The sequence below is a fragment of the Arvicanthis niloticus genome, chromosome 9 (genome assembly GCF_011762505.2).
Source record: "Arvicanthis niloticus isolate mArvNil1 chromosome 9, mArvNil1.pat.X, whole genome shotgun sequence".
In the NCBI taxonomy this organism is placed as follows: domain Eukaryota; kingdom Metazoa; phylum Chordata; class Mammalia; order Rodentia; family Muridae; genus Arvicanthis; species Arvicanthis niloticus.
In genome coordinates this window covers 34,399,759-34,427,753 of record NC_047666.1, presented here as the reverse complement: position 1 = coordinate 34,427,753, position 27,995 = coordinate 34,399,759, and the positions used below count along the sequence as shown (strand labels likewise).

General features: G+C 44.8%; 1 protein-coding gene across 1 annotated transcript in view; it reads left to right on the top strand.

Moving 5' to 3' along the window:
• The first annotated feature begins 889 nt into the window (after window positions 1-889).
• Window positions 890-27,995, top strand: part of Lrig1 (leucine rich repeats and immunoglobulin like domains 1) — a 101,126-nt gene continuing 74,020 nt past the window's right edge. Inside the window, exon 1 of the mRNA XM_034511419.2 lies at window positions 890-1,621. Coding sequence (XP_034367310.1) covers window positions 1,398-1,621 — 224 coding nt within the window. The 5' untranslated portion in view covers window positions 890-1,397. The remainder of the gene's footprint in view (window positions 1,622-27,995) is intronic.

Here is a 27,995-nt window from a genome sequence, read left to right as displayed (position 1 = left end):
TGATGCGTATGTGCCAAACTTACAGGTTCTCTCTCTCTCTCTCTCTCTCTCTCTCTCTCTCTCTCTCTCTCTCTCTCTCTCTCGTCTATAAAGAGCAGGTCATTGAAAATTGTATTGTAAAGGTTCCGGTTTTCAAAAACAAAACATAACACTGCAGCAACCCCCTTTATCCAAGTCCAGAGCACTTCCCGAACTATCCTTCAACTAACTAGGGGCGGGGAAGTGGGCGTGCCCTCGAGATTCAATTTCTGTAGCACACAGTTATTTTGGTAGTCAAGGACACATTTCTGGATTTAAGATATCAAGAAGAACGAGTTTGGAGAAGAAATGAGAAACGGGGCCCAATCTCTGAGGAAGTAGCCGAGAAACTCATGGAAGAACGTTTTAAATCTTTTTTTTTTTTTTCCCTCCTGGAAGGTACCTGGAAAAAAAGGTGCTCAGTTGTTGTAAATCCAAGGTGCTGTTTGTACTCTAGGAGAAGAGAAAAAACCTTGGATCCAGATAGCTCCCAAACCCGTGGATTACAGTCCCAACTTTCTCTCCTCCCCTAGGCTCCATGGACAGATGCTTAGGCCACTTCTCCAGATTCTGGTACTTGGTAGCCAAAATCCTTCAAGTCTCCTTTAAAAGGAGGCAGCACGCCCCTCCTTTTCCCCGCCCAGTCCCCGCCTTTCACACCTTGGGTGGGAAAAGCGAGCGGAGGCGGGACCTCGGGGAGCGAGCACTCGGACGGGCTCGGAAGCCAACCGGGGTTCTGGTAGCCAATGAGCAACGTGCAGGGCGGGGCGTAACGCTGAAGCCCTGCAGCCAACGTGGGCCGCTCTCCGCCCGGGGGCCCCAGCGGAGGGGTGTGTGAGGGCGCGCAGCTGGGGCGGGGCCTGGGGCCGCGGGGCCGGACCGCGGCTCGGCTGTCCGCTGATTGTTCGCAGCGCCGAGGCACCGTGCGCTCCGGCCGCTCCGAGACGGTGAGGCGCGTGGGGTCCGCGGCTATCAGCTCCGAGCCCTCAGTGAGATGCCTGCCCGCGCCACGCGCAGAGGCCGAGGCTAAGCGTTCTCTGCCCTCAGCGGTGGCGGCTCTCGGCGTGCGCCTGGGCTCCGAAGGCGACGCGCAGCGCGGCGGGAAGGACGGGCAGCGGTGGCCGAGCACTCACCGCGGGACTCCACAGAGTTCGCGGCGCGCGGGGCTCGGCCCGGATGGGCGCGGGGGTGGCGGTCCCCGCAGGGTGCTGCGAAGCGGCCCGGGCAGAGCGTGCCGGCTGAGCGCCGCGGCCGCGGAGCCGACTGGGGCCGGGTGTCCATGCCCCGGCGTGGAGCCTAGCGCCGAGCGCTGCCCGCGCCCGTGGCCACCCGCACCTCGCAGTCCTCGCTCTCCGGCTTCGCGGCGCGCTCCAGACAAGATGGCGCGGCCGGGTCCGGGAGCGCTCGGGGCCCCGTGCCTTGCGCCTCGCCTTCTGCTCTGGCTGCTTTTGCTGCTACTGCAATGGCCGGAGTCGGCGGGCGCCCAGGCCGGCCTGCGGGCTCCCTGCGCGGCCGCCTGCACTTGCGCTGGGGACTCGCTGGACTGCAGTGGGCGCGGGATGGCGACGCTGCCCCGGGACATGCCCTCCTGGACCCGGAGCCTGTGAGTATCGCCTTTGCCTCTTGTCCCAGCGCTGTCACTAAGACGGGGCTTGCGGGTGTGCTCATCCGGAGAGAGTGCGGAGTGCGCTCTGTGGGGCTGGGAGACTTGTGGGTGGCCGAGTGGAGGTCACGCGTGGGAGCTCAGGAGAGAGGTTTGAAGGTGAGCGTGATTCTGGAGAAGAAGCCTGCCTTGCAACGAGCGTGTGTTTTCGTGAGGATGAAGAACATGAGTGGTCATGTGGGGGTGATCGAGCGTGTTTCGTGAAGTCTGGAGGCCAGCGAGTGTGGGGCTTGGAGGTGAGCTACCAGTTTGTGATTAGAAGGTGAAGGTGCTGTCGAGCGCGAAGTGTGTGTGGGTGTGTGAGTGAAGAGTGGAGGTGAGAGAATTTGTGTGCATGCGAGCCAGGCGATGGCAGAGTGTGGGAGTCTGTGTTGGGATCTTTTTTTTTCTTGTCCTGTAACCCAGGCCTTTGGTGTCTGAGTTCCCTCAACTTACCTCCAGTTGGAAATGAATGACAGTGACTCTCATCGCCAGCGTTCAATTTATTTATATTGTTTATTAGTGAGTGTGTGTTGCAGTCTCCTGATCACCAGGAAATGGTGGCTTGACTTGGCATTGGCCAGGGCAAAAGGGACCATGCCCTGGAGAACCCAGGAGTTGAGAAGCTTTGAAGAGAGTTGTTGGAGGTGTCTGAGGGTGGCTGTTCGCTCTTTTCCGCATGGCTGGCATGTACTGGAACTGTGTTCCAGATCCCTTCCTGTCTGTTCCCTGGAGTCCCTTTGGGCTAGATCCACCGGGGTGGGTCTGGACCCACCCTCCAGTTTCTCCTCCATAAATGGCACACGCTCGCTCGTTGTGGAGTAGTGCTGCCTCAGGAGAAGTTGACAGGGGCCTGGCTGGCTCTGTCCATTTCACCCCACAGAGGTGCACTTCTGTGCTGCTGGGATTGGGGCCCATCGGGAGTTAGTGGGATACTTCTTCCAGGACATTTGGCAGGGACAAAAAGACTTTAGATTTCTGTAAACATAGTTGAGTAGAGTATCATTGTTACCCTAGACCTCTGAGTGGACTCTTGCCGTTATCAGTACTCGGTATCTCTAGAACTATTAGTACCTTCCAGAGAAAGGCCTAGCTTGAGTAGTCTGCTTCTCACTTGAGCAGTTGAATGTCTTTCCTAGGACATAGAAGAAGCACAGCAGTAGCTTCAGTCATGACATTTGTTGTTTTAAAAAGAAAAAATGGATGACGCAGGCTTTCACTCACACCTGTGGCTTGATTGCAGAAGACTGGGGCCTGAGTATCTGACTGTCTTGAAGGAGAGAAGTTAATTCTTTTCTAACAAGAAGACTGTGTTCTCAGAATGAGGCCTAAGTCTTTACGTTGATCTCTTGAGCAAGCTGCAGTGTGAGTTCTGAAGCCAGCTGAGACGCTTTTGCTACTGTTGATGCCTTTAGGATTTTTTTTTTTTCTCTTCAGTATCTGCTTCCTCTCTGGAATCCAGTACTGAAAACGCATGGTCTTAGAGTGGGATTTAACACAGTGGCTCTATCAGTTCTGGGAGGTGAACGCACCATTGCTCTTTGCTAAGATTTTATTTATTAATAGTTGAAGCAGTTTGGGAACATTTCAGGTTTTTTCCTTGCATACTTAAGATGGGATTATTATTATTAAATAATAGAACCGTGTGGGTACAGTCAGAATATCTTCTCAAGTGTTCACCTGTTGGAAGATTTGCAAAGCCATGTGTCAGGAGTGTTCTGAGGAAGGCTCTGTTCCTAAGCCATACTTCCTGGAGAAGACAGAGTGCTCTTATTTGCACTTTTGTCACAAGACCTACCTTGCCTTGCCTTTTTTTGGAGAACTTGCTAGTCATTTTTAGGCTTTCAGTTGCCTACAAGTGATAATTCACACAGCATAAATACCTTTAAAATTGTAGTCTCTTTTACTTACACAACTTAATGATCAATAAATACCAGACTAGGTATTTTGGGCTTCAGGAGATACAACTCTACAGAAGGTGGTTTTAATGAATTAGTTTTAAGATTCAAGCAGTTTGGTTTCTGGGTTAGTATGTGGAGCGTACACACACACACACACACACACACACACACACACACGGGCCTTTGAAGAATACTTACGAGTTTATTTTATTTCTGCTTAAAGTGAAATCAAGTGTGAACCTAACCTTCATACTTCTCAAAATTTTTCCCTCCGGATATTGAGGATTGAACCTAAGGTCTGGAGCATGCCGGGCAAGCTCAGCTACCTCTGAGCTGTATCTCCAATACCAGTGCTTTTATTTTGGCAGGATAGCAGTGGAGAAAGTCTCCCTATATAATACAATAAAGTATCTTGTATTTTCACTGAATTTACACCTTTTAAGGTCATTGTGTCTAGAGAATGCTTTGAGCTGGTTTACAAGCCTGTGAAGTAGATTTACTGCAGCCTGCTCAAACAGTTTTAGGCTGTGGGTCTGCGATAGCAAGAGACCTATGGCTTTATGGAGGGAACTCCTCTCCCTTTGTAAACAGCACATCTACTTGGAGTTGCTCTCAGGCCAAGTGTAGAGAAGCTAAAGGTTTTTAATAGTGAATACAAATTTAGTGTGAGTAGAAAAAGCAGGGTGGTGCTGATGGAGGAGAACGGATCTCTTTCCAAGGCAGAGGCTAACTTACTCTTTACAGCTAGTGTAGTGGAGCATAACTCAGTCGCCTGTCCTGTTAGATAGGTGAGATTGGCATGGTCCAATCAGAGCACTCATAAATATCGCTAAACACCTCCCAGAGCCGTCCAAGAGGCTGAACTTCTTAGAACTCAGGTGTTTGCTTTCCTTGAAACTATTTTTGAGAGCATGATTACAGAAGCTCTTTAAAAGAATCTTAATGATTTACATTAGACTGTTTCTCACCTGTCTAAATTTGAGCAGAGACTTTAGTTACAAAATACTGTTGATGTTAACATTCTGCGAGGTAAATGATGGCCTATTGGGAGTAGGAGATAGGCAGGCTTAGGAGGGCAGTCCTTGGATTCTTGTTCAGTGGAGGAAGGGAACAGAGATTCAAAAGCAAGGGCCTTTAGGAAAGGACACCAAATGTGGTCATCCTGAATGCCAGCAGTGAGAGTTTATTGATTTGCTTCGCTTGTATTATGTGTTTGCAGTATCAGGTTGGCTGGCTCAACTCTAGCTGTGCTGGTTTAAGCACATAAGTGGTGGTTATGGCTACATTAGACAATATGCAGTCTGTGCTTTCACTGGAGAGTTGGGAAACAAGGACAACCCCTGTCAGTCATATTCTACAGCTGTGCTTCAAGGGCTCGGTGTGCAAAGTGTTGTGAGTTAAGGTCCCGGAAATTACTGCCAATCTTATGCAAATTAGATGACCAAATCCTTTTAGAATCCAAACTGCTGTGTGTGTGTGCACATGTGTGCACGTGCAGATATGTATGTTTAAATGGAGTACCCAGCTAGTTCATAGTCCCTCCTTACCTTCTTTTACTTTTGTCTCATATCACTTTAAGAGCTCAGCAGACCTTGAGCTTGTTTCGATTTGGGGTCGGAGGTTGTTTGAAGTAGAGACGGATTTATTTATTTTGTGGTGCTAGGGATCTGAACTCACTGCCTGGGACATGCTAAACAACTGTGCTTTCCTGCTGAGAAGCTCCACCCCCAGCCCTACAGATCTTGAGGGTACTTGCACCTTTCAAAGTTTTCTCTGCTCTGAGGCCATGTTGAAAAGATCTATAAGGATGGGATGGAACCCAAGGCCTTTCCAGCTCTTAGGCAAGCATTCTATTAACTGAGCGGTCTCCTCATCACATTGTCCCCCTTCAAGGCACTATTTTAAGAATCAGCGTCCTCATCTTGTTCTATAATTACATATAGTTTCTAGATTTCACAAACTTTGGACTTCTGAGTGTATCATAGGCAGTGATTCTTGGCAAGATCTTGAGAAGGCTGGGGACAGTGCAGTGTGCTGTGTTAAGAGCTTCTTTCTGTCCCATGTCCCTGTACGCCTGCTCTCCAGCCTCCTCCCTCTTTGGCTAATTATCTCTCCTGGGTTCCCTGGGCTGCTTCCCTGACCAGTTGGGTTGCCCTCTGGCTGACCTTTTCCCACTGTCAGGCTCTATGCTTGCAATGAAAGAGTCTCTTCCCTTCTCTGCAGCCTTGTCAGTAGAGATAGAAATGCCCCAGAGCTGGCTAGAGGCTAGTGAGACACCTGGCTCTAAAATATGCACCTGCCTGGAAGAGAGGTCTGTGAGATAGCAAGGCCAGATGGTGGCTCTTGAAAGTAGCCTGTGGCTCTTTAGAAGTTGGGAAAATCTAGAAGAGGGAGTCATTGAATTGAAAGTTGCTGTAAGCAGTAAGAATGGCGGTGGTTTTGATGATTTTGTCATCCTTCTCTTCCTTGTCCTTCTCTTCCTCCTCTTTTTCCTCCTCCTTTTCCTTTTTCTCCTTTCCCTCATTTGTTTAGAACATAAAAGGGATTCCTCTTGCTCACCCTATAGGTTGCAAGACTAAGTTTCCTGGGTAAGCCTAACTTTCCACTAGTTTTGTTCAGCTTGGTGACATCTACTCACTGGGGACCTACCCACTTCTCATCAATCGTAGTTTGAAACCCTGGGGATCTTTCAGAAGTGAACAGGACTTCAGGCTGTGTTAATATCCAGAGTTGATTACAATGGATGCTCTTTCAAAGGTTAAAGCTTTGTCTTGAGAAAGGAGGAGAAAGGGGTGGAGGGAAGAAGTCCCTGGCAGAGGAAGAAAAAGATGCAAAAATCTCAACTGCTGTCTAACCTGTAGGAGGTTAGTAATATGTTTAACGTTTAGGCATGGTATAGAACCAGTGGGGTCCATTAAGAGTGGACTTCATTACTTCAGTTCTTGTTCTGTGCAGTGAGTGACTAGCTATCTTCTGCTGTTGTTCCTAGTAACGTTGCAGTTTTGGTTCTATTTCCTTATGGACCTGTTGAAGACCAGAATCACACTTTGTACAGTGGAGATTGCATTCATTTATTTAGTTCAAGTGTTTTTTGTACTAATGAAAATTCAGTTTTTCACCAGTTAAATTGCAAACTGCCAGTTTGTGTCCACGCTCTCTTGGGTGGGCATTCGCTTTCTCACCCAAGAGCTTTATGATTTATGTTTGTATGCTGTCGTGTTTTCTGTAATTCAGTGCTTCATTTGTGGGTTTAGAAATACTCATTTTGATTACTTTAAATTATGTGTATGCCTGAGTGTCTGTATGTGGTGTATATACCCATGAGTGCTGGTGTCGGTGGATGGCAAAGGTGTTGGATTCTCTTGGAGCTGAAGTAACAGGCAGTTATGAGCTGCATGGTCTGGGTGCCAGGAACTGAATACAGGTCTTCAGCAGAGTAAAAAGTACACTTTAAGTGCTCAACTTTCTCTCTTGCCGTTATCATCTGTTCTTTTGACCAAACATATTTTGCATAGACTTCTAAACCAGAGTTCCAGAATCTGCTAATAAAAGTTGTTCTATTTTTTTTTTTTTTTCAGAAGTAGTTTCTTCCTTTCCCTTGTTCTTATACTCTTTGATCCCCTGCCTTGAGTTCTTTGTATCCTCTCTAAATGGTCACTGGGTCCTTATACCCTGGTGTCTGATTAGTGTGATGGATGGGAATAGCGTGGATGGGACTTCCTTTATTTTTACTCTCCTATACATGTTGGTGCCATCACCTTGCAGGGCACAAGGGGTGGGGTTGGGGGCACCCGGCGCCACCTTTCACTTCTGAGTGATGATAGAAAGCTTGAAAGTTATTCTTAAGGTTTGTTTCTGGTATCCCCACTCTCCAGCCCTTTGCCCCGGTTTCTTTCAAGGGGATGATAGTATCCTATCTGGTAAGGGCTGTGCGGACAGTTAAATTGTGCATGTGTGCCGTTGCTTCCTCTATGGAGTTCACCACTTGAAGGTTAAGGTGGCAGTACCTCAGATCTCGCATCCGTTCTCATGACTAGTCCTTCCAAGTTGCATTTCCCAGTGACGAAAAGCTTTCCTGGGGAAGGTTTACTTTTCAGATAGGAAGGAATCTTTTGGTGTGGGAGCATAGCATGACTCACAAGCCAGGCACCATGCTCCAGCAGCCGTTTTGGAGGTTTGGGAAAGCTGCAACAGGTAGACGTAGTGTGCCTTGGGAAGCTCAGATGAATAGGCAGGAAGCGGTACACAGTTGCAGTCAATTATACAATTAGCAGAAATTGTTGAGGTAGTTTAAAATCTATTCCAGTTGTACAAATACTGCCTATGTAGCATTATTCTTTTGGGAAGGTGCATGGGAAAAAGCAGGAAAGTGAGAAGTCCTTAAACCAATCACTTTTTCCTCTTTGTTTCTCAAGGTTTCATTGAAATTGAGCTCTACCCAAATACAAGTAGCTGGGTAGCTTGGAAGAATGCAGGTGTGCTCTTCCAGATGAGATTAGATTACAGACTTTAGGGCTGACTGATGCTCACTGCTTACCCACCTCTGTTTGGAAAGACTCGGAGGAGAGGAGGTGGGAGGGGAGACAGTTATTGGTTGAAGGCAGGTAACAAGTTTCATTTGTTTTGGTCTGTTTACAATGGTGTGGTAACTTGTAGGTGGCACAGACAGTAAATGCAGGGCCATCTGAGGATCCTGGCAAGGATGCACCTTGAAAAGCCATTTGCTGTTGCTCCTGGTGCACCTGTCCGTGAGTCCTTTCCCTTGTGAATGGCCATGATTCACAGCCTTGCCCACCCGAACGGCTGTGATTGTTTGCACCCTTATTACTATTTAATCTAACCTAACCGGTAAGACCCATTGTGCTAACAACTAGTCCCTTCATCTCCTTGAGGCCCGGATTCATTGCTGCTTCCTTGTGAACCAGGATACCGGTTCCAATCACCGCTCCTTGAGTTTGTTTTGGCAAAAGACAAGAAAGCATGGCCTGACTTTAAGTCTTTGTGATGCATAGGTCTCTTTTGTGATCAGCAGGTATTGGAAATGAATGAATGAGTACCATTTTTTTCCCCCTACAAGCAGCCCTGTCCCATTCTTTTAAAAGCTGGTTTAAAAACCAAAGTTAATCCTTAAAATTTGTCTTCTGTGGCTTCTTTGTGCAGCAGTGAGCAGTTGCCCCCAACCCCACTCCCTGACTCTCCTTTGACCCTTCTAGTAATTTATAATTTGCTGTTCAAATAGTTCACTGCTCAAGTCACCAGAGCACACATTGTACTGGTAAATCCTTTCTTCTGGATTACCTACTTGATGATGGCTGTTGGGGACCTTTAGGACTGAGTTTCTGAACTGGGGCATCAGGCATCTAGGTAGCTCTAGGTCCTGTGGTACCAGTACTCTAGACCTTTGAAAGCACTTGCTCTGAAGCACTTGCCCTTTGGATTGGACAACAGGAAGGGGCTGTGAAAACTGTCAGCTGACTGGGACAAAGCTTGTTGCAGAGAGAATGTTTTTTATTCTTGTGAGATGATTAGAAAGATTGGCCTTAAAACCAATTCTGAGTTAAGGAAATGTTTGCCATGGAGCCTCCATTAATGTAGGGTGTTTTCTTCTTACCGTTGTTTTATAAGAGAGACAAGTGGACAGTGTATTAATGATGTCATCAATTCTGAAACTGTCAGCCTTCTTCAATAATTGCCAGCTCATGGCCTGTCTCATAAGCTCCATGCTCCAGTATTTTTTCTCCTTCTACAGTATTTTAAAGAAGTAAATCCAAAGCATGACATTTTATTTGTAAATGTGTAGGACTTTCATTTAACAGGGGTTTTTTTTTTTTGGGGGGGGAGGGGTACTCACATGGAAATTCTTCACCAAAAGATGACTTTAAGAAATACGAACATGATCAAGTTCTGAAAAATAATGAACTTGTTTTCTAAAGGAAGTTTTGACAAAGTCTTTACAGGCTGTTTACCAAGCGTATATTTCATTCACTCTGTTTTTTATATTCTCAAATTACATGTTATTTTTTCCCTACCTTTGGTTTTTGTGGGGAGGGTTTAAAGAATTTTTAGGACCTGAGCTCCTGATCAGGTTGTACAAGTCACATTGGTTTTCTTCTTTCTCTATAGATCCTTAATTGAGAGGGTTCTTCCAAGCTATTATTTAGATTAGAATCTACTAGCAAGCAAATATAATTACAATTGGTCATTTAAAAGTGGTATTTTAGATATTATTATTATTTAATGTAGAGATAGTTAGCCGGTTGGTTGTAGCTAAGTCTTGAATTTGAATTGCGTTAACTCATGTTTACTTTGCAGGGCCTGACCCTCCAGCTGTGTCTACTTGAGTCTGCTTTAAATAGAGTTAGAAGCACCCTATAAGAAAATCCCCCAAAAGCTCAGAGCCAGCTTCCTGGAACCCTCTGGGCTCCTTTTAGCTTCACACAGATTAGAACAATGGTTCTTCCTCCTTGCTTCTGAGAGGTTTGTGTTGTAGAAGTCCAGGGCTCTGTTTCTCTGTTTCTCTGTTGTCTTTCTGTTGGTTGAAGGAATTTCTTTAAAATAAAGCTAATGATTTTCATATTCTGTCTGTGAAAATCTAATTCTAGGTAAATTATATAGTATTTAGTGGTTTAAAAACCCATCCTGCATGTGTCATTTTGAGCTCACAGACTCAGTTAAGCGCAATTAAACCACTGTCATACTTGATTAGATACCGTTTACAGTGGATCCTCTTGTTTACAAAAGCAAACATATGCAAAAGAGTTATAGGCAGGAGAACTAAATATGAGGGTCTGATCATGACTTTAAGTTCTGTTTTGCAAACTGGGATGTGTGGTACCTAGGTTCAGCTCCATGCTCACATACTGAGTTTTTAGTTTGTTTTTGACTAAAATAATTTGGTGTGCGTCTCTGACTTCCTTTCTCCACCTGGGACAGTGTGAGTTTCTGGCTCATGAGTGCTTAGTGTTTGCAAAACTTTATAAACAGCCAGAAGAGCTTGTAGCTTCCAGGAAGTGGGTTGTTGATGCAACCAAGTGATGGATGCTGAAGCTGATACTCAAGTGGGGGGATTGTCTGCTCCTCTTCAGAAGAGGGGAGCCAGAAACCAAGCCAAACTAAGTATTCACTAGCCATCAGGGCTACCTCACTCCCAAGTCACTGTTTTCTCAGACCCAGTGTCTGTGTCTTGGCCACAGGTAATCAGTCCTCATGGAAGAGGCTCTGCCTTACCCAAAAGAAAAACCAGAAATTCTGATAAGATTTTCATTTTATATTTGAAATAATATGTGTGTGTATGTGTGTTTGTTGTATGTGCATGTGTTCATATGCAGTGTGTGTGTGTGTGTGTGTGTGTGTGTGCTCTCGCCCATGGAGCCCAGAAGAGGGTGTTAGATACTGTAGAGCTGGAGTTTCAAGTGTTTCCCAGCCACCTAACATGGGGGGCTGGAGTTCAGAGTCTGGGTCTCATGGTTAAACAGCAAGTGCTCTTAATCACTGAGCTCTTTCTTCAGCCCCTGAGAAGATTTCTAGATTATTTCACAAGTCTGTTTGAAATAATATTTGGGAACAGTTTAATTATGTTAAGTCTGGACCCACAAATGAAAAATGGTTTCACCTCAAGTATTAATGATTTAGAGTCTGTAGAACTTTGTCTCATGTTCTTAAATTTTCTTGGTCTTTGTTTGTTCTGGAGACAAGGTCTCCACTGTGTAGCCCAGGCTGGCCTTGAACTCACTGCTGTTCTCATGTCAGTCTCTTTAAGACATTACCAGCATGTGCCACCATACCTAGCTGCTTACTTGCCTAAAAACAAAACAAACAAGCAAAACCCCTGGCAAATCCCCAAAAGAGCAAGTAAAAAGACTAACAACAAAGTTCTTAAAGTGTCGAAGGCGTATATTCGCAGCTTCCCTAACTTTCTTTGGACCAGAGGGGAACAGGAGGCAAGGCTGGGTCCTCTTCTGAAACACTTGTGTGTGAAGTCTTGGTACTTAGTACATCTTTGCAGAGGAGAGGAGCCCAGAGTCTTAGAAATGTCTTAAAGAGGTTTTTGACTAATGGGGAGGAAGACTATTGACTTAAAAAGAAGAAGTGAGTTTCCTAAAGCTGTGGATAATAAGAATGTGGTAGTATGGAAATTAGCTTGCTGCTGAGTCTCAGCAGGCCTGAAGTTCTGTCCTGCTCTGCTACTGACAGGTAGTGTGACCTTGGGCTGGTCACCTACTTTCCTATCTTTTGTATATGAAGAAACTTAAAACATACAAAATTTCATTCTTAGGGTTATGATTCTGGCTAGTAGAAACAAAGAGGGAATGAACTTACTGTTTTCCGGATTTACTGGTGAGAGAGTAAGTGGGTCTGTGTATGGGATGCTTAGTTGAAAGTACTCTGTGGCTTCTCTGCACAGATACCCAGAACAGCCAAAGGAGAAATGGAGCACTGGAGGAGGATCTCAGTTAGGGACCCTTCATGGAGCCTTTGGTATTATTAAGGAGAAGCAAATAGTGCATTTAAAAGCAAAGGTGGACCTTCCCCAATCTGAAAGTCCAAAATGCTTCAGAATTGAACAGTTTTTGAGCGCTAGCATGACACCACAAGTGGAAAATTCCATACTGGGAACTTGGTTTTCATGTACAAAAGTATTAAAATTAGTGTATAAAGTTGCCTTGAGGCTATGTGTGTAAGGTGTATATGAATCATAAATGAATGCATGTTTAGACTCGGATAGCATCCTCATGTAAATAACCCAGAGCTTAAAAAGAAATCTGAGATCTGGAAATCTGTGGCCCCTGTGCGTTCTGAATAAAGGATTCTGGGCCAAAGAAAACCATGGGACCTGCAAACTTGATATCTTTGACTTATCTTTTTAGGAACATAGCTTTAGAGAAAAGGCAAGAAGTTACAGGATCATTTTAGTAGGGCTTTCTTAGGGCCACTGAGGGCCACAGATGGAGTAGTGGATCACTGAAGTTGTCCCCAGACTGATAATCTTTCAGCTCTATGGGCTGAGAGTACAGATTCAGTAGCAACAGCTGCAAGGAAGAACACGCCCACAGCTATGTCCTTTGGAACCAGCTTGCCTTTGGTTAAATGCATGAACATGGCTGATTCTGAGTAACTTTAAGCCATTTTCCCAGGGAGCTTTTGTGTGTGCCTTTCAGTGTGGACACTCAGTGGCCTGACTTTTGTACAGCTCAGTGACTTCTTTCTCCAGTTTTTGAATTCGCTCTCTCTTTTTAAAAAAATTGTTTTATTTGTTTAGTCTATTTTTGTTGTTGTTCAATAGATACCAAATTTACCCGTCTATGGGTTTCCTTTTGGTCTAACATTGTTTTTGGAAAGTCTTGATTTATGCCAAATAGGCGTTTTGTGGAGAACCTGGTAGCTTTTTGCTTTCTGTGTTCTTTATTTTAAACAATTATTTGTGTTATTTGTATGTATGTGTTCTTGTTTCTGTGGGTGCGGATGTAGGTGTGGGGGAGTCTGGAGGCCAGTGTTGGGCGTCTTTCCTCTATGTCTTCCTACCTTATTTTGAAGTCTGTCACTGAAACTGAAGCTCATCCTTCAGGCTAGCTTGGGTGGCCAGAGGCTTTATTCAGAACCTGGTGCTGAGGTTACAGACACATGCTTCCTCAGCCAGCTAATTATGTGGGTGCTGGAGATCCAAACTCAGGTCCCTGTGCACACACAGCATGCATTTTATCTGCTAAGCTGTTTCTGCAGCCCATTCTCTGTGCTCTCACAGCCTCCTTCCTCCTTCCATGTGCATTTGTTGTCTTCACTGGAGATTCTTGGGCTTTTCCTTTTATGCATTTTTTAAAAAAAACTTTGTATGTTTTCCTGAGATGAGGGCCTGTTCTCTTCTTTAAAGCATGCTTCTGGGAGTTGAAGGTTTGTTTGGGGCTGCAACCTGAATGGAGTGAAGTTGGAGGCCAAGTAGTGGTGTTTGAAACCTCTTGATATAAGTTTAGCAGGAATCAGAGACTATTTTAGGACTGAATAGTCCTAAAACCTACTTAAAAAAATCTTATTAAGAGATGAGGAGATAGCTTAGTTATTAACATGCATGAGATCCTGTGTTTCATCCTCAGAATGCGTGTAACAAAAATCCAAGCCCAATGGTTTGCACCTGAAATCCCAGTCCTGGGAGGGCAGAGGTAGGCAGATAGATCTGGGACTCACTGGGCATTTAGTTTACTTACTGATTGACAGAACAGCAAGAGAGGATGTTTCCTGTCTCAAGACGAAAAGGTCAGGTGGTACCTAATGGCACATGAGGTTGTCTTCTCACCTGCACATGTACACATGTACCCCCTTTCCCCCGCACACACGTACACACATGACACGTGTAGCCTTATATGTGTACAGCCTTACACATAGTCTCAGCACTGGGGAGGAGGAGCAGAAGAATCAGGAGTTCAAGGCCAACACCTACTATAGACTGAGGTTGAAGCCAGTCTGGACTACTTTTGATAATTGTCTAAACATTTAAACAAACAAACAAAAACAAATCAAAAGGCAGTCCTTTCTGTTGTGTTATTTAAGATCAAAATAGCCCAAATGATTTTCCCACCTTTCCATGAGCTTAATATAGAGTGCCGTTTCTGTCACTCCTGTGACCTTCCCCGTCTTTACCATTTGTGTCTAATCTTCTCTCAGGATTCTCAGTCCTGTTAGGTAAATTTTCACCTCACTCAGTGTGTGGAAAGCCATAGGAACTATGATTGTTTCAGGCCGGCCTGTGTAGAGAACTGAAGACACATGGTGTGGGATTTAGCTGTGAGGTACTGCTGTGTGTAGGATCTGTGATGCCATAAACCATTAAGGAAAAGGGTTGACAGTGGCCTTCCTCAGGCGGGAGCAGTGCCTCTCGTCGTGGAGACAGAACTTTCTGCTTGTGTGTAAGAGAGAACCTTTGGAGAGAATCTCAGACATAAAACAAACATTACGGCAAGTGTTCCCTTCCCTCCTTCTCCTCTTCTATTTTCTACATTCTGCTTGAGAACTCCTTCAAAGAATCAGATGTGTTGGTGCCGAAAGCTGCACAGTTATTGTTAAAGAATTTGGAGATATAATTGAAAACAAACTGTTGAGCAGAGCAGATCTAGGCAAGTTCTAGCTCTGAGGGAGAAGGGAATTCCAAGTTCTTCCTCTGTTTGGAGCTGATGTCTCAGAACACTTGTTCTGTAGATGAATCACCAGTGAATCTGGGAGTTACGTGTTGGGAAATGGCATTCTTTTGAAATGTAGAAGAAACATAAAAGCATACATAAAGTTACAATGCAGTTGGAAAATTGTAGTCAGAGTTAAAAAAAATATATAACATTGAGGTAAAACCAGCAGAGTCATTGACTATGATATTGTGATACTTAAAATGGGATGTCCATATCTGGAAGCAGTACCACAGCTAACTTAATTATTGGGGCCCTGTTTTTTTTTTTTTGGGGGGGGGGGCATCTGACATTTAAGAACTATCACAGACACCAGCTGAGGAATCATTAGCCGAAGCAAGTGTGACTTGGGAGTTTGAGTCACCTAAACATTTGTTTTGTGCTCCGTAAGTCCGTTCAGCTTCTGTTTGCCGGGCTCTGTGAAAAGAACACTCACCATCATTTGTGAGCTTCACATCACAGGCTGTGGCTGGGAGATAAAGCATCCTGTGGTATCTGATTAGAAGCGACATCCCAGGAACGTGGCCTTGTTTGTCTGAATGGCTTTGAACAATTTGTTTTCTTTTTGCCTCAGTTTTTTCTTACCCAAAATGAGGATGACTTAAGTACCCACCTTATTGAGTTGTTTAAGGACAAATGCCTACCACGTGGTTGAAGCCCATAGAGTTGTAACAGTTTATTTTTTTATAGCAGGATACATGTGTTAACTAATTTGATTATCATTCTATTGAAATATATCATGGATGTTTTATACACCAAGTCCAGGGTTGGTACTGGTCAGGGCCTAGTAGCAGTATCTGGAGTTAGACGTCTAGTCTGCTTGCCCATGATCAGAGTAGAAAAAACACTATAAGACAGGTCCTGGCCCTTGCATTCTTTTCAAGTCTGAGTTCCTTGAGGTCAGCCACTGGCCCCTCTGTTCTTGAGTGGCCCGAATTACCCAGTTTTTGGCATACAGTTGGTGCTTTATTAATGGCGTCTGAAATGTGATTTTGGAGTATATGTTTCTTCCTAGGCTGGTTTGTGCTTTGCCCCTTTGGTGAGGAGGTGGTAGCAGGCACATATGCCTTGCCATCTGTTGTTTATTGTTTCTGTTAGGTTGTGGTTTGTGTCCCTGTTGCGTGTTTCTTTGGTTTCTGGAGCAACTGCCAATATTATATGCTTGGGGATCAAAAAAAGTAAACTATTTATAAACAGTAAAGTATCCTTGGGTTTGGAAAGTGTTTTTCTCAAATGCGTGTATATTTGGTGGCTTTATTATAATCTCACTGATGTATCATTAGACAGTTTGCAGATTGAGGCTCATCTAAAAGATGGGCAAGTCAGAGTCCAGCCTTGTGTAACCAGCACACAAACAGCCTTGGTGATAAGGCCCCGGTGTTAACGCTGACCCGAGCGATGTATTTTTAACTCAAGAACATATAAACAGTTTAGCCTGCTGATGGAGTTTATACTTGCCCGAAATCCTTGGCATGCCTAGGGCTGGGTGGTGCTGGGGAGTACATTGTGGTCTCAGGAGAATGCTGCAACCGGCAGTTACCCATGGCCCCCTACCCTTCATTTTAGAAAAAGGAATGCAGAGATGAAAAGAATGACGGGACATGCTGGTTGTTGATTTTGTATGGTACATTTTACATTGAACTTTAAAAAGTACCTTTTCTCTGTGTTGTGTAGGTGTGAGGTGGGGGTAGAGAGCTGTTGACTCAGGTTTTGTCCTTGCCTTCTCCCCTCCCCTCCTAAGCCACAAGTGGTCTTTGCAGAGTCAAAGAGTCTATTAAAATAAGACTTCCTGATGCAGGCTGTCCACTCACTCTTGAGCTTCATAGCTGGTTCTGTCTACGAAGCTTTTTCTAGCTTCTGTACTGCCAGCTTGTCCTGTGTATGTCTGGAAGAGGGTTTCTCAGTCTTTGACACTCCTGTCTGTCCTTTTTAAATGTCTGTTCCCCTGGAAACTATCATTTGTATTCTCTTTGACTTGGATTCCCATCCAGAAGACCCTGCAGAACTCATACAGGCTTTGCAGGGCATTCATTTGGTTGATATGTGGCACCTCGTTTGTCTGTAAGCTGCCTGGGAGTTGAGGCTACTTCATTTTTCTTTTTTCACAGAATCTAGCATCAAGTCTAGTGTGCAGGCAGCACAGATACAGACATACAAAGATTGACAGTCTTTCTTCCCTCTCTGGCAAGTCTTGGATAGCTCAGGCTGGCCTCAAATATGCTAAGTAGTCAAGAATGACCTCGAACTTCTGAGTCTCCTCTTCTACCTCCTGAGTGTTGTCATTACTGGTGTGTGCTACTGCACCTGCTGTATTTGAGGATGGGGATTGAACCCAGGGCTTCATGAATGTTAGGCATTTTTAGTCTACCGATTGAGCCAGATCTTGGCTCATGGTCTTCTTTCTCTCTAGTTTTCTAAGTCCAATAGAAATTGGACTTAGGCTTCCCAGGGCTGTGTATCTGTTCATTTCCTATTTATTGACCTATTTTTTTTGGCAGCCCCCTTCATCTTCTACCAAGTGCTCATGTTGAAAATGTAGAACAGGAAGGTTTTAACACCTTCAACAGGAGTTTGAAAGATGACAGACAGGCACTGGAGGCACTGCCTGGGACCTTTCTTCCCTGTGGGCTCCCTGGGATCCGCTTCCTTGCTGAAGTCTTCCCCATGGCTGTCCTTGGCAGGTGGGCCAGACTGTACAGCTCCCCTCTGAGTTATGTTTGGCCAGGGCACCCATGGTGTATTTCCCAACTGTTGACATGGTCTCTCATCTGCTCTTTTGCTGGAGATGCCTGGTGGAGTCTGTTTTGGGGAGGGTTGCTTTTCTCTTAGACTAAGGCTGTCTAGACACCCTTCCCCTTGTGGTTATTCTGCTCAGTTTATGCTGAGTCCTCGCCAGGCAGCTGGTTTTGGTTGCTTGAGCTCTTGGTTACTCTGCTAAGACCTCCTCTGACAGAAAGCATGACTAGGCCAAGGTCATTTTTCTTCCTCTTTGCTCTTGGCAGAGGAAAGGAGTGCTCTCCTTGACTGGATCCAGTGCATGCAAAATTCAGGGCAGGTTACTGTACCCTCGGGGGACAAAGCCAAAGTAGCAACACAGATTTGTAAGGGCCTGTACAACAGACTTTGGCCTCATGGACTTGTAAATCTGACCCCTTTCTGTGTGGCCCTTGGGTATGACACTTCAGCCCCTACTCCATTCTTAAATACATAGGACCTCTCAAGGCAGAGGAGTCATTGCTCATCTGGCTCAAGGTGGGTCCTCACTGGGCACTTAGATGTTGCTAACAGTTGGGAAGATGGGTCTGCCTTGACTCAGCCTTGCTCCTTGGTTTTGATGATTAGGGAGTCTTGGTCTGGGGTTCTACAGGGAGGCTTTTGTACCTGATGGCCTGAACTAGTAGGGGGGAGGTGTGCTTTCTGACTTTGGTTGTTTGAGCAAAGTTGCCTTAGTCTAGTGAACATGTTATTAATTACTTTTAATTTATATGATAATAAATGTTAGTAATAAAAAAATCAAAGGTAAGTGCAAAATAAATGATAATTGACTTTATTATTTGGTAATAAATGTCATTTTGTTGTATAAGTTTGCATTAATGTTGCAATTAAGTGCCTGCTTCAAACTACAGGGTTTTGTTTTGAGATGACAATATGATAATGTTGTGTAGTCCAGGATGGCCTTGAACCCCACGGCCTCCTGCCTCAGCCTCCAGAGTGTTGGGATTATAACCCCAACCCTCAGGCCACACCTGGCTCAAATTATGTTGTTTTGGTCTTTATTATTATTTTTGAAATAAAAATACAATTACATAGTTTTCGTCTTTCCTTTCCTTGATCTCACCCTTTCTGTTCACAGTTCTCTCCCTTGATCTTTCAAATTTATAGCCTCTCTTTCTTTAAGAGTTCGTGTGTGTGTGTGTGTGTGTGTGTGTGTGTGTGTGTATCTGTGTCTGTGTGAATACAACCTGCTTAGTCCATATACTAGTACTTGTATGTATATGGTTTCAGGGCTGGTCACTTGGGTAAATCAACAATTTCAACTTATGTTTTAAGGACTCAGTATTATGAATATTTCCTCTATGGTTAAACTTTATATAAAAGAGTATGGTTTAAGTCATAATTAAACTTTGGCTGATATTGAGCTTCTAAGCTTTTCAAAACCCTAATTGTTGGCTGGGCATCCTTTTGTGCATAATTATTTATATACTTCTTAGTTCTTAGACTGAGTTACCATGTCTAGGTTGCTCTTGATAGGAGAATTCTAAAGGCTTTTGCTACAGCTCTCCCAAGAAAGCAGCTGCCAACCAGCTTCCAAGCTCCTGTTTACTTTCCTCACCCTCAGGAGCTCAGAGGCTGCTTTTTGCTGCTCTGTGCTGCGCACCAGGACACTGTCTTGCAGCCTCCCGGTTTTCATTTCTTTGGATGTGAGGCTGAACACTTTTCACTGGTTATTCACAAGTTTCTTCCTTTTTAAAATTTTCTTCTTCTTTTCAATCTGGTATCTACCATGACACACTTAACTGTGAACTTGAGACTTGGCCACTGTCAGACTCTCTAGAGCTGGCATTTCTGAGCCAGGGCAGATCTAATTCTGTAGAAAGCTGTGCTCCTGTTGGCAATGGCATAATTTTGGCCCTGAACCAGGACATAATTTTTTTTCTTTTTTTCTTTTTTTTTATAGACTCATGTTGCTCTTGTGTTCCACAGAGGGGTATTGCAGTGGCTCTGTGGGTCCTAGGCTGCTATAACCCCCATGGACCCAGTCCAGCCCACTCAACCTCGGTACCCTGTCTGTGGCCAGAGTGCCTGGTACCTACAGCTGGTAGGAATCAGAGCAGATTAGCGTGGCTGAGAACCCTTCAGGAACAGCTTCCAGCAAATGGAAATTATTTTAAAACAAATTGATGTGGTTTTTCTGTCAAACCTACTTGGAGCGTAAACAAGATTGGACTGTAAGCTGCCCGGCTTCTCCGGACAAGCCTGTGTTTAGAGTGTGGCTTTCAGCACAGTAAACATGGTCTCTAAAGTGAGTTGTCATTGTGTCTGATTTGAAAAGTAAAAGTTGCAGGCCGGAGCCAAGCCGGCAGACAGTTCTAAGGCAGTGCGTAAGACATCACTCGGTCATTTGTCTTTCTGACACAAAGATACCACTTCCTGTAAAGGGTTATGGAGCGAGGAGTCATTTGGTGTTAAAATGATTAAGGGGAAAGAAACACCAGGGTGATTTCTGTGGTGAGATAACTTCTTTTCTGTTGCCCCTTTGCCATGTGGTAATATCAAAAACAAATTGTGAAATGCTTAATTCTTGTGTGTTTGTGAGTGTGTGCACCCTCTCCCAGTCTCTGTGTGTGTGTCTTTGAATTCTGTGCCAGGCTCAAGGTGGTTCCCCAACCTAGGAACAGTATCTTACTAAGTTGGATTCAGCCTCTCTAAAAGGTGAAACAATGCTTTTAATGTTCTGATTATGTATTAATGAACAGCCAGGCCAAGGGGTACTTGCCAAAAAGGTTAGGGTGAGAAGGCTACCACTATCAGAGGGACTTTGTACTCTGGGAGTGTGAATGATCTTGGGTGAAAGGAGTTTATTGCACAAGGGGAACAACTAGAGTCTCTTTGATGTTGGCTAGCATCCTCTGGGGCTTCCCGGCTAACAGGCCCCTGTTGGCTGTGGTGCTGCTGCAGCGTGGTGCCTGGGGTCCCTGAACTTGTACTTGAACGTGAAGGACCAGTTAGGTACCTGTGCAAAGGGAAGCACTGGCCTCTCAGAGGGTCTTCAGGAAACTTCAGTAAGTGCTTGCCCTACTCCAGAACGAACAGCTGCACCTCCCAAGCTTTCCTCTGGGGGGAGGTTGTGAGAAACAGCATGCTATTATTCTAAAACCTCCAGTCCCAACCACAGAAAGAGGTTAGATTCTAATCTTAATATGACTAATTTATTTTCTCCCCAATGCACTGACATTTCCTCCTGACTTCTGGCCTGTTGTAAGTTTTTGAATGGCTTGCCATTAGGACCCTGGCTGTTCATATCCTTATTAAATAATTACTCAAAAGAAGAATGGAAGGAAGGGAGGAAGGAAGGAAGGAAGGGAAGAAGGAAGGAAGGAAGGAAGGAAGGAAGGAAGGAAGGAAGGAAAGAAAGAAGGAAGGAAAGAAGGAAAGAAGAAAGAGGCTCTTTCAAAATCTAGAGGCCACGGGAGGGAGGGAGGATCAGCTCCAGCTCAGGTTTTGTATGGTGAGGATTGACTGAGCCTGGAGTGAGTGTGTCCTTCCGGAAGCAGAAAGGAGACAGTGGTGGAAATATCATGGGTTTACCATCATAAATGTGAGTTCTTTGGACTCTCCTGTATCTTCTAGCATGAGAGTTTGAAAAAAGTTATTTGTACTTTTTTTGTGTGTGTGATGTTGAAGTGAGGTAGCATTTTTGAGTCCCAGAGTAGCAGGACATTTTTTCCCTCCCTCTTTTGTTTTCCCCTTTCCCTTTCCCTCCCCGCCTTTCTCTTCTGTATCCACCCCTCTCCTTTCTTTTTTGAGACAGGGTTTTACTATATAGCCCCTGAAAATTCCCAGAGCTGTGCTTGCCTCTGCTTCCTGAGTGTTGGAATTAAAGGCATGTGCCACCACACCTGGCAATTTTTTTCCCTTTTTTTTTTTTTTTTAACTTTTTTCTTTTTAACTAACAGCTTTACGGAGATAGAGTTTGAACACTACATTCATCTTTTAAGTGTTGATATTCTGGGTTTTTAGCATGTCCAGAGTCGTGCAGCTGTCACCACAAATTCTGGGTTCTTTTTAATTGCTCCACCACGAAACCCAGTGCTGGCTGGTGCTCCCATCCCAGCCTTCTAGAAGTTCTCTGTGTTGGTTTGCCTGTTTTGAATGTTGGATGTAACTGGAAACATACAGTACCTGGCCTGTCATTTGCTTAGCCTAATATTTTCAGAGTTGTTACGTATTGTACATATCATTCCTTCTTTGCTCATTTAAAAAAAGCTATTTATTTGTGTGCGCACTTGCGTGCATGCTCATGTATGGTCGCTCATAGAGGATAGAAGAGTGTCAGCTCCTCTGGAGCTGGAGTTGCAGACAGTTGTGAGCATTTTGATGTGGGTGCTGGGAACTAAGCTGGCTCTCCGTCAGAGCAGCAAGTGCTCTTAACCACTAAGCCATCACCCATCCCCTTCACCCCACTTTACCTTTAAAACATCTGAATAATGTTCAGGTTTTTTAGATATAACACATAAATTATCTATTCATTTATTAGCCAGACATTTGGGGTTTTCCCACCTTTTGGCTGGCAAGAATAACACAGTTATGAACTCCCACCCCCACCAGGCCAAGTCTTGTTTTGTAGCTCTGTCTCTGCTTCCTGGATGCTGCGATGACAGGCATGTACCATACCATACCATACCATACCGTACCGTACCGTACCATACCGTACCATACCTAACCTACCTGGCATGAATGTTTATGTGTAAGTTTCTATGTGAGGGTGTATGTTTCTATGTATCTTGGACATATTCCTCAGCACATGTAGAATTGCTGGGGCATATGGAAAGTACATGGTTGGTGGGAGAAGTCTTAGGAGAATTTGTACCATTTTTGAAAAGAAAAATAGTGTGATTTCAGGTAAGGAAGATTTGGATTGTTTCTCAGGTAGGAGGATGTTCCTCTCAGGTTTGTCCTTAGGCTTTGAACCCTTGGAGTCTTCTGGTAGAAATACAAATAGAAATTACAAATTCTCATTAACTCATAAAGGTAATATCCCACAACCCATGGTGAGTGGGAAACACTAAATTGAAAATGTATTTGCTACTTGTAACTTGTAGCTTAGCAACGCAGTGGTTGGCTGTGTTGGTTGCTGGGAGCTGTGGCTTGCTTGCAGAGAAAGTAAAGATCAGACCACACATCACTACTAGCCTGGGAAAAGATGACATTCACAATTCCAATTCCAAGTATAGCTCCTACTGTGTGTCTGTCTGTTGAACCACCACAAAAATCCAAGAAGAGTGACTCTCTGTACTTAGCGACTTGCCCCTTGTTTGTAATCCCAAGAGAAGCAGTAAATGTGGCAGCACACAGCAGTGGTTACTGTGGGGACTCTAGGTGTCTGAGTCCAGAGGGGTTATCAGCACTGGTCTCTGCCAGGACAGACTAGGAGGACATGCTTTTCTGCAGCCTGCTAAAATTTGCTGTGCATCTGTACCCATCTCTGGGTCTGACCATTTCTTCTGCTTTGGGGCAAGCCTACTTTACCAACTGAGTAGCTATAGATTTACTCAGAAATGCGGTACGGAGGCTGTCCAAAGGTAGGCCGGGTAATTGCTCTGGACAGGTTTACAATGGGAGGTGTGAAGTGCTTGGTGGAGACCGGAAGCTGGGGGAGGGAGTACAGATTGAACTTGAGCAGTTCAGGGAGATGGACTGACACAGCTAATTGAAAACTATGGCTCTGGTGGCTTCTAATTGGAAAGGAAGCCACAACATACAGTGGGTTTGTTGTTGTTGTTGTTGTTGTTTTTAAGCAGGAAAGCAGAGAGAAAGTGGTTCGCTGAGTTACTTAGGAGGTTGGTTTGGGATCTTTTCAAGAAATGGTATTGTGGGCCGGAACCTGTATTTTAAAAGGTTTAGGAAATTGCTTTGGAGTTTTAAGTGTGAGCCTTCCTCTAAAGTGTGCTTGCCTGAACTCAGCTGATGTCTGATCAGTCATTTGACTTATTCTCAAGCCAGCCGTGGATGCCTTGGTTTTTTGTTGCTTTGTTACTTAAAACACTGCTTCTGATATTAGTTGTTTATTAAACCCCAGATCAAGAACTAGACTCATGTTCATCTATTCCAGACTTCCTGCAACAACTCACTGAAAGTTCTTTCAGAAGTGAGGTCTAAAGGTGTCTGGGAGTGGAGGTGACAGTCTTCCTTGAAGTGCAGTGCTTCTCAACCTGTGGGTTGAATGACCCTTTCACAGAGGTCACACCTAAGACCATCAGAAACCACAGATATTTACATTACAATTCATAATTAGCAAAATTACTGTTATGCAGTAGCAATGGAAATAATTTTATGGTTTGGGGTGGGCCACCACAGCACAAGAAACTGTATTGAAGGGTCGCAGCACTAGGAAGGTTGGGAGGGAGCACTGCTGAAGTGTGTGGTGGTAAATGGTTAATCTCTCTTAACAAGGCTCAGGTGGACCTTTATGTTGCCTTGCAACTATGATGGATTCATAAACCCATACAATGCAGCCGACTCATATCCTCAGTTTAATTTCCTTTGGCTGAAATAACAGCCAGCAGCTGTTTGGCAGTCTCTAATTCTTCAGCATGCTGAAGACACTCACACAGGCATTGCTTGCACACAACTTTAGGATTCATGTCCTGGCTGTAACATTTCTTTGAAAAAAGAGGGAAAGTGATTTTAAGTGAGACCAAGGAAAAGAGTCAAAGTGATTAGGATGGGAGGGGAGGGGCCAGGGTGATGAGGTGCAGAGGCATGCTTTCTTGGGATAAGAAAGATCCTCTGAGCCCGAGCAGCTTGTCTCTTGAATGGTGGTTATTCTGGCTCTACCCTCTGATCCATTGTGCCCTAATATCTTTGGGGATTGTAGTTCGGAGGATCCAGATTAGAAACAGAAAAGCACAATCACAGAACTGCCTCAGCAGCAAAGCACTGTCCTAGTGGTGAGATACTACAGAACTGTAACGGTCCACCTGTTCAGAGAGGCAAGTGCAGTGAGGGCCTTGTATACTGTGGAGCCCAGGGGCCCAGGAACCTGGGTAGTGGTATGTTTGGCTTCACAAACAGCACTTTGAAGTACTGCCTGCTTCTAATGGCAACAGAGCCATCAGTTAAGCAGGCAGCTGGTAAGCACAGGAGTGTTTGCACAAGCAACCTTCAAATTGTCTGATCCTTGAGGAAAGCTAGCTGGTTGTGAATGATTAACTTCAGTGTGCATGAGGAAATACTATCCACTTAAGAGTCAGGTGTATTTTTATGTAAGAAAAAAATAAAACTAACCACACCCTCAGCTGTTACCATTTGGGGTTGAGAATCTGTGTGCTCATCCAGCAAGTACACCCGGCAGTGTATTTAAAGCAGAGTAGGAATGTCAGTGTGTGTGGTAGCTCTCCACTGGGCGTCGAATTCTGTGAGAATGGGAAGAAGGGAGTGGGTTCTGTAAGGCGCTGAGATGTATAAACGTGACGGTCTTATCAGGCTGCACTGACTGACTATCTGACTCTCTAGATTCATAGGGAGGTGCTGGGTGGGGGTACTCCTCCACTTGGGAAACACATTATATTTGTAACATCAAAAGAGTTTGGATAAAAGGGTTGGCTTGAGAAGTCTGCCCCAGTGTCACTTCCTAGCAGTCCTACAAGAGCAATTGAGGCAGGTGCTCTGTCTAAACTGTCCCTGGGGAGCCATTCTTACTCAGGATGTACATCCTGAGTACTTTGATTCCAGTGCAGTGCGTCTCTTTAGAGAATGGCAAAGAGCTGACTGACTGAGGAGCTACAGGGACTCTGGGTCACAAGAGACTTGGAGATAGCCATTGTGAGTCTGTTTTCCACCATGTTGCAGCAGGGGTCAGAGGCCCCTACAGCCCCTTGAAGCTGATATTGATGGGTTAGTTATTTCTTCTGTCATTTACCGGGGAGGAAAAATTATGATAAGGTTTTCATTTGGAGTCAGAGTGGATGAGGTCATGGGGAAAGGGTAAGGGAGAAAAGGAGTCTGGGAAAACCAAGGCTGACTGGAAGGGGCCATTTCATAGCCCAGGAAAGGGTAGCTTCTCACTGAAGTGATGGATGTGGTGTGAGTAGTGTGTAGGGGGTGCTAGGCATGACTTTTGGGGTTTAGTTACTTTACTGCAAGCCCAAAACTGTGCTCATTTCCAGGACAGAAAGCATGCATGCCGTGGGAGGGGAGAAAGCAGGTGTTTTTTGCCTTTCTTCCTTGCCTCTTTATTGTCCTCAGGTGCAGTGACATTTGATATTGGCAGTTCTGAAATACATTGAGGGTATTATTCTCAAGCTGCTGGGATTAGTCCTGACATAAACGGTGGGTCCTACCGCCAGCCTCCTGTATGGCGATGAAGAAAAGAAACTCAAGCTGTAAATGAATCTCTGTTTTGGGGCTTTGTAGTGGCAAATTATGTGAATGGCTAAACTGAAAAGGTGCCTGGTTTTATACCATCATGAATACCCAGGCCTTAGATAAATATTGACACCAGCAGTGTGACAGGCCTACCATTTGTCTCATGCTCCTAGGAATAAAAGATCTTTTCTCAGGTGCTCATGACCTTATAACCACCCTGACGAGTTTGTGCAGGTGCTTTTCTGCACTGGTTCTTGGGTTTGAGAGTTGGTGGTTTTCTCTTTGTGCTTGTGCAGACTTAAGCCTTGCCTGATCTCAGTTCACTTTGGCTTATTGATCATGGCTGAGTTGGCTGCAAAATTGTGAGTCACCCACACAATTTTGCAGTTTGGCAGTCATCGGGCCAACCTGGGTTTGGAATACCTTTACTGACATTGACTGAATTTAAAGAGTGAGTGCAGCGGGATCATGCTAAGAAAGGGAAAGCATGTATAGACCTGTCTGGTCTACAGATACGTAGCTCAGCTGAGTGCCTTCTGAGTGAACCGTGCCTGCATCCCAAACCATAACCCTCTTATGGAACAGAGCTAGCCTGACACTTCTGAAGATAATGCTGGTCTTGTCAGTGTGAACTATCCAGCAAGCCACCTCTCTACCCTCCAGTGCTTATGGGCCAGGGTAGTCATGTTAGGGTCACTTGATGTAGGGCAGGGTGGTGAGCAGGTTCATCAGCAGCTCTGGTTTGATACCATCTTTGAAAAGGTGTGATTGGTGGAGCTGGGACTGCTAACACATAGAAAGTTATAGATGGAAGTTCTAGCTGTTCATCGGGCACAGTGTCAGTGGCCCAACCTCATGAGTGTCTGCATCTGAAGAGACCCTGGGCTTTGATTTTCTGCTCAGATGGGAAGATGCTCTGTGATTGACTATTCTGCCTCTCCTAGCATACACAGGCTATAGAGTATCTAGATCTGTGGGTCTACTCTTCTTTGTATACACAGGATACCAAGTACTAAGGAACATGTGTTGTATTTCTTAGGATTTTGCCTTTAAGTAGAACAGGAAAAGGGAAAAGGGGTCATTTATGTGTAATTTTGTTAGGACTTCTCAACACCTTTACTGGTCCTATCCCATAGGTACAGTGGCATGTCATTCAGTTAAAGTATCAGGTAGCAGGTAGAGTTGACTGGTCATATCAACTCTCTAAGACCTGGTTTTTGGGAGCGAATGACCCAGAGCAGTAAGTTTCAAGTGGAGAAGGAGTGATATGCTACCTTAAGCCTCATTGATTAACAAGTAAAAAACAAATACTTGTTTTTTAGCCAGCTTTCCTTTATGTGTGGTAGAGTTTTAGTGTATTAGAGGATAGAGGTCTCAGACATGCATCATTGGATTCTCTGCACTGGTAATGTCAGTGAAAAGGGAGGCCCATGTTGGGACAGCAGAAAGCAATCTGTGAATGGTGCGTGCTCAAGTACTGTTGTTCAGTCAGACGCTGACTTTGTATCTGTCAGGGATGTCAGCACCAGAAGCAGAGTGATTCCCACTGCCTCTGCTTCTCCAGCAGAGAAAATAATGTGGGCCGTCTTTCACGTTCATAGTGTATTGTGATGGTTTACTGTTGCGGAAAGAAAACTGGCTTTTGTCTTCAGCTAGACATTCCATAACACATGTAAACTTTACAAAACTCCTTGGAGCCTGGCGGTGGTGGCGCACGCCTTTAATCCCAGCACTCGGGAGGCAGAGGCAGGCGGATTTCTGAGTTCGAGGCTAGCCTGGTCTACAGAGTGAGTTCCAGGACAGCCAGAGCTACACAGAGAAACCCTGTCTCGAAAAACAAAACAAAACAAAACAACTCCTTGGAAAAATGGACAGAATGAAATCCTGTGTCTATAAGCTAGTTAATAAAGTTGTTTACTGCTGGCCACATGGCTGGCCTCTTAGAACTGTGTCTTCAGTAAAGTATTTAGCTAGATATTCCCATACTTCCCTGTGATGCAGAAGATGGTGCTTGCTTGTGGAGTTGTGAGTCTATTCTTATTTCTCACTTGGTTGATTTACTTGTGAGTTCTACTCACTGCACTTGAGTAATCTTTAATTTTAAGTTTGGGGTAGGCAAGAAGGGGGAGGCTCTTGGTCTAGGAAATAATGTTTGCAGATACCTTACACTTACATTCA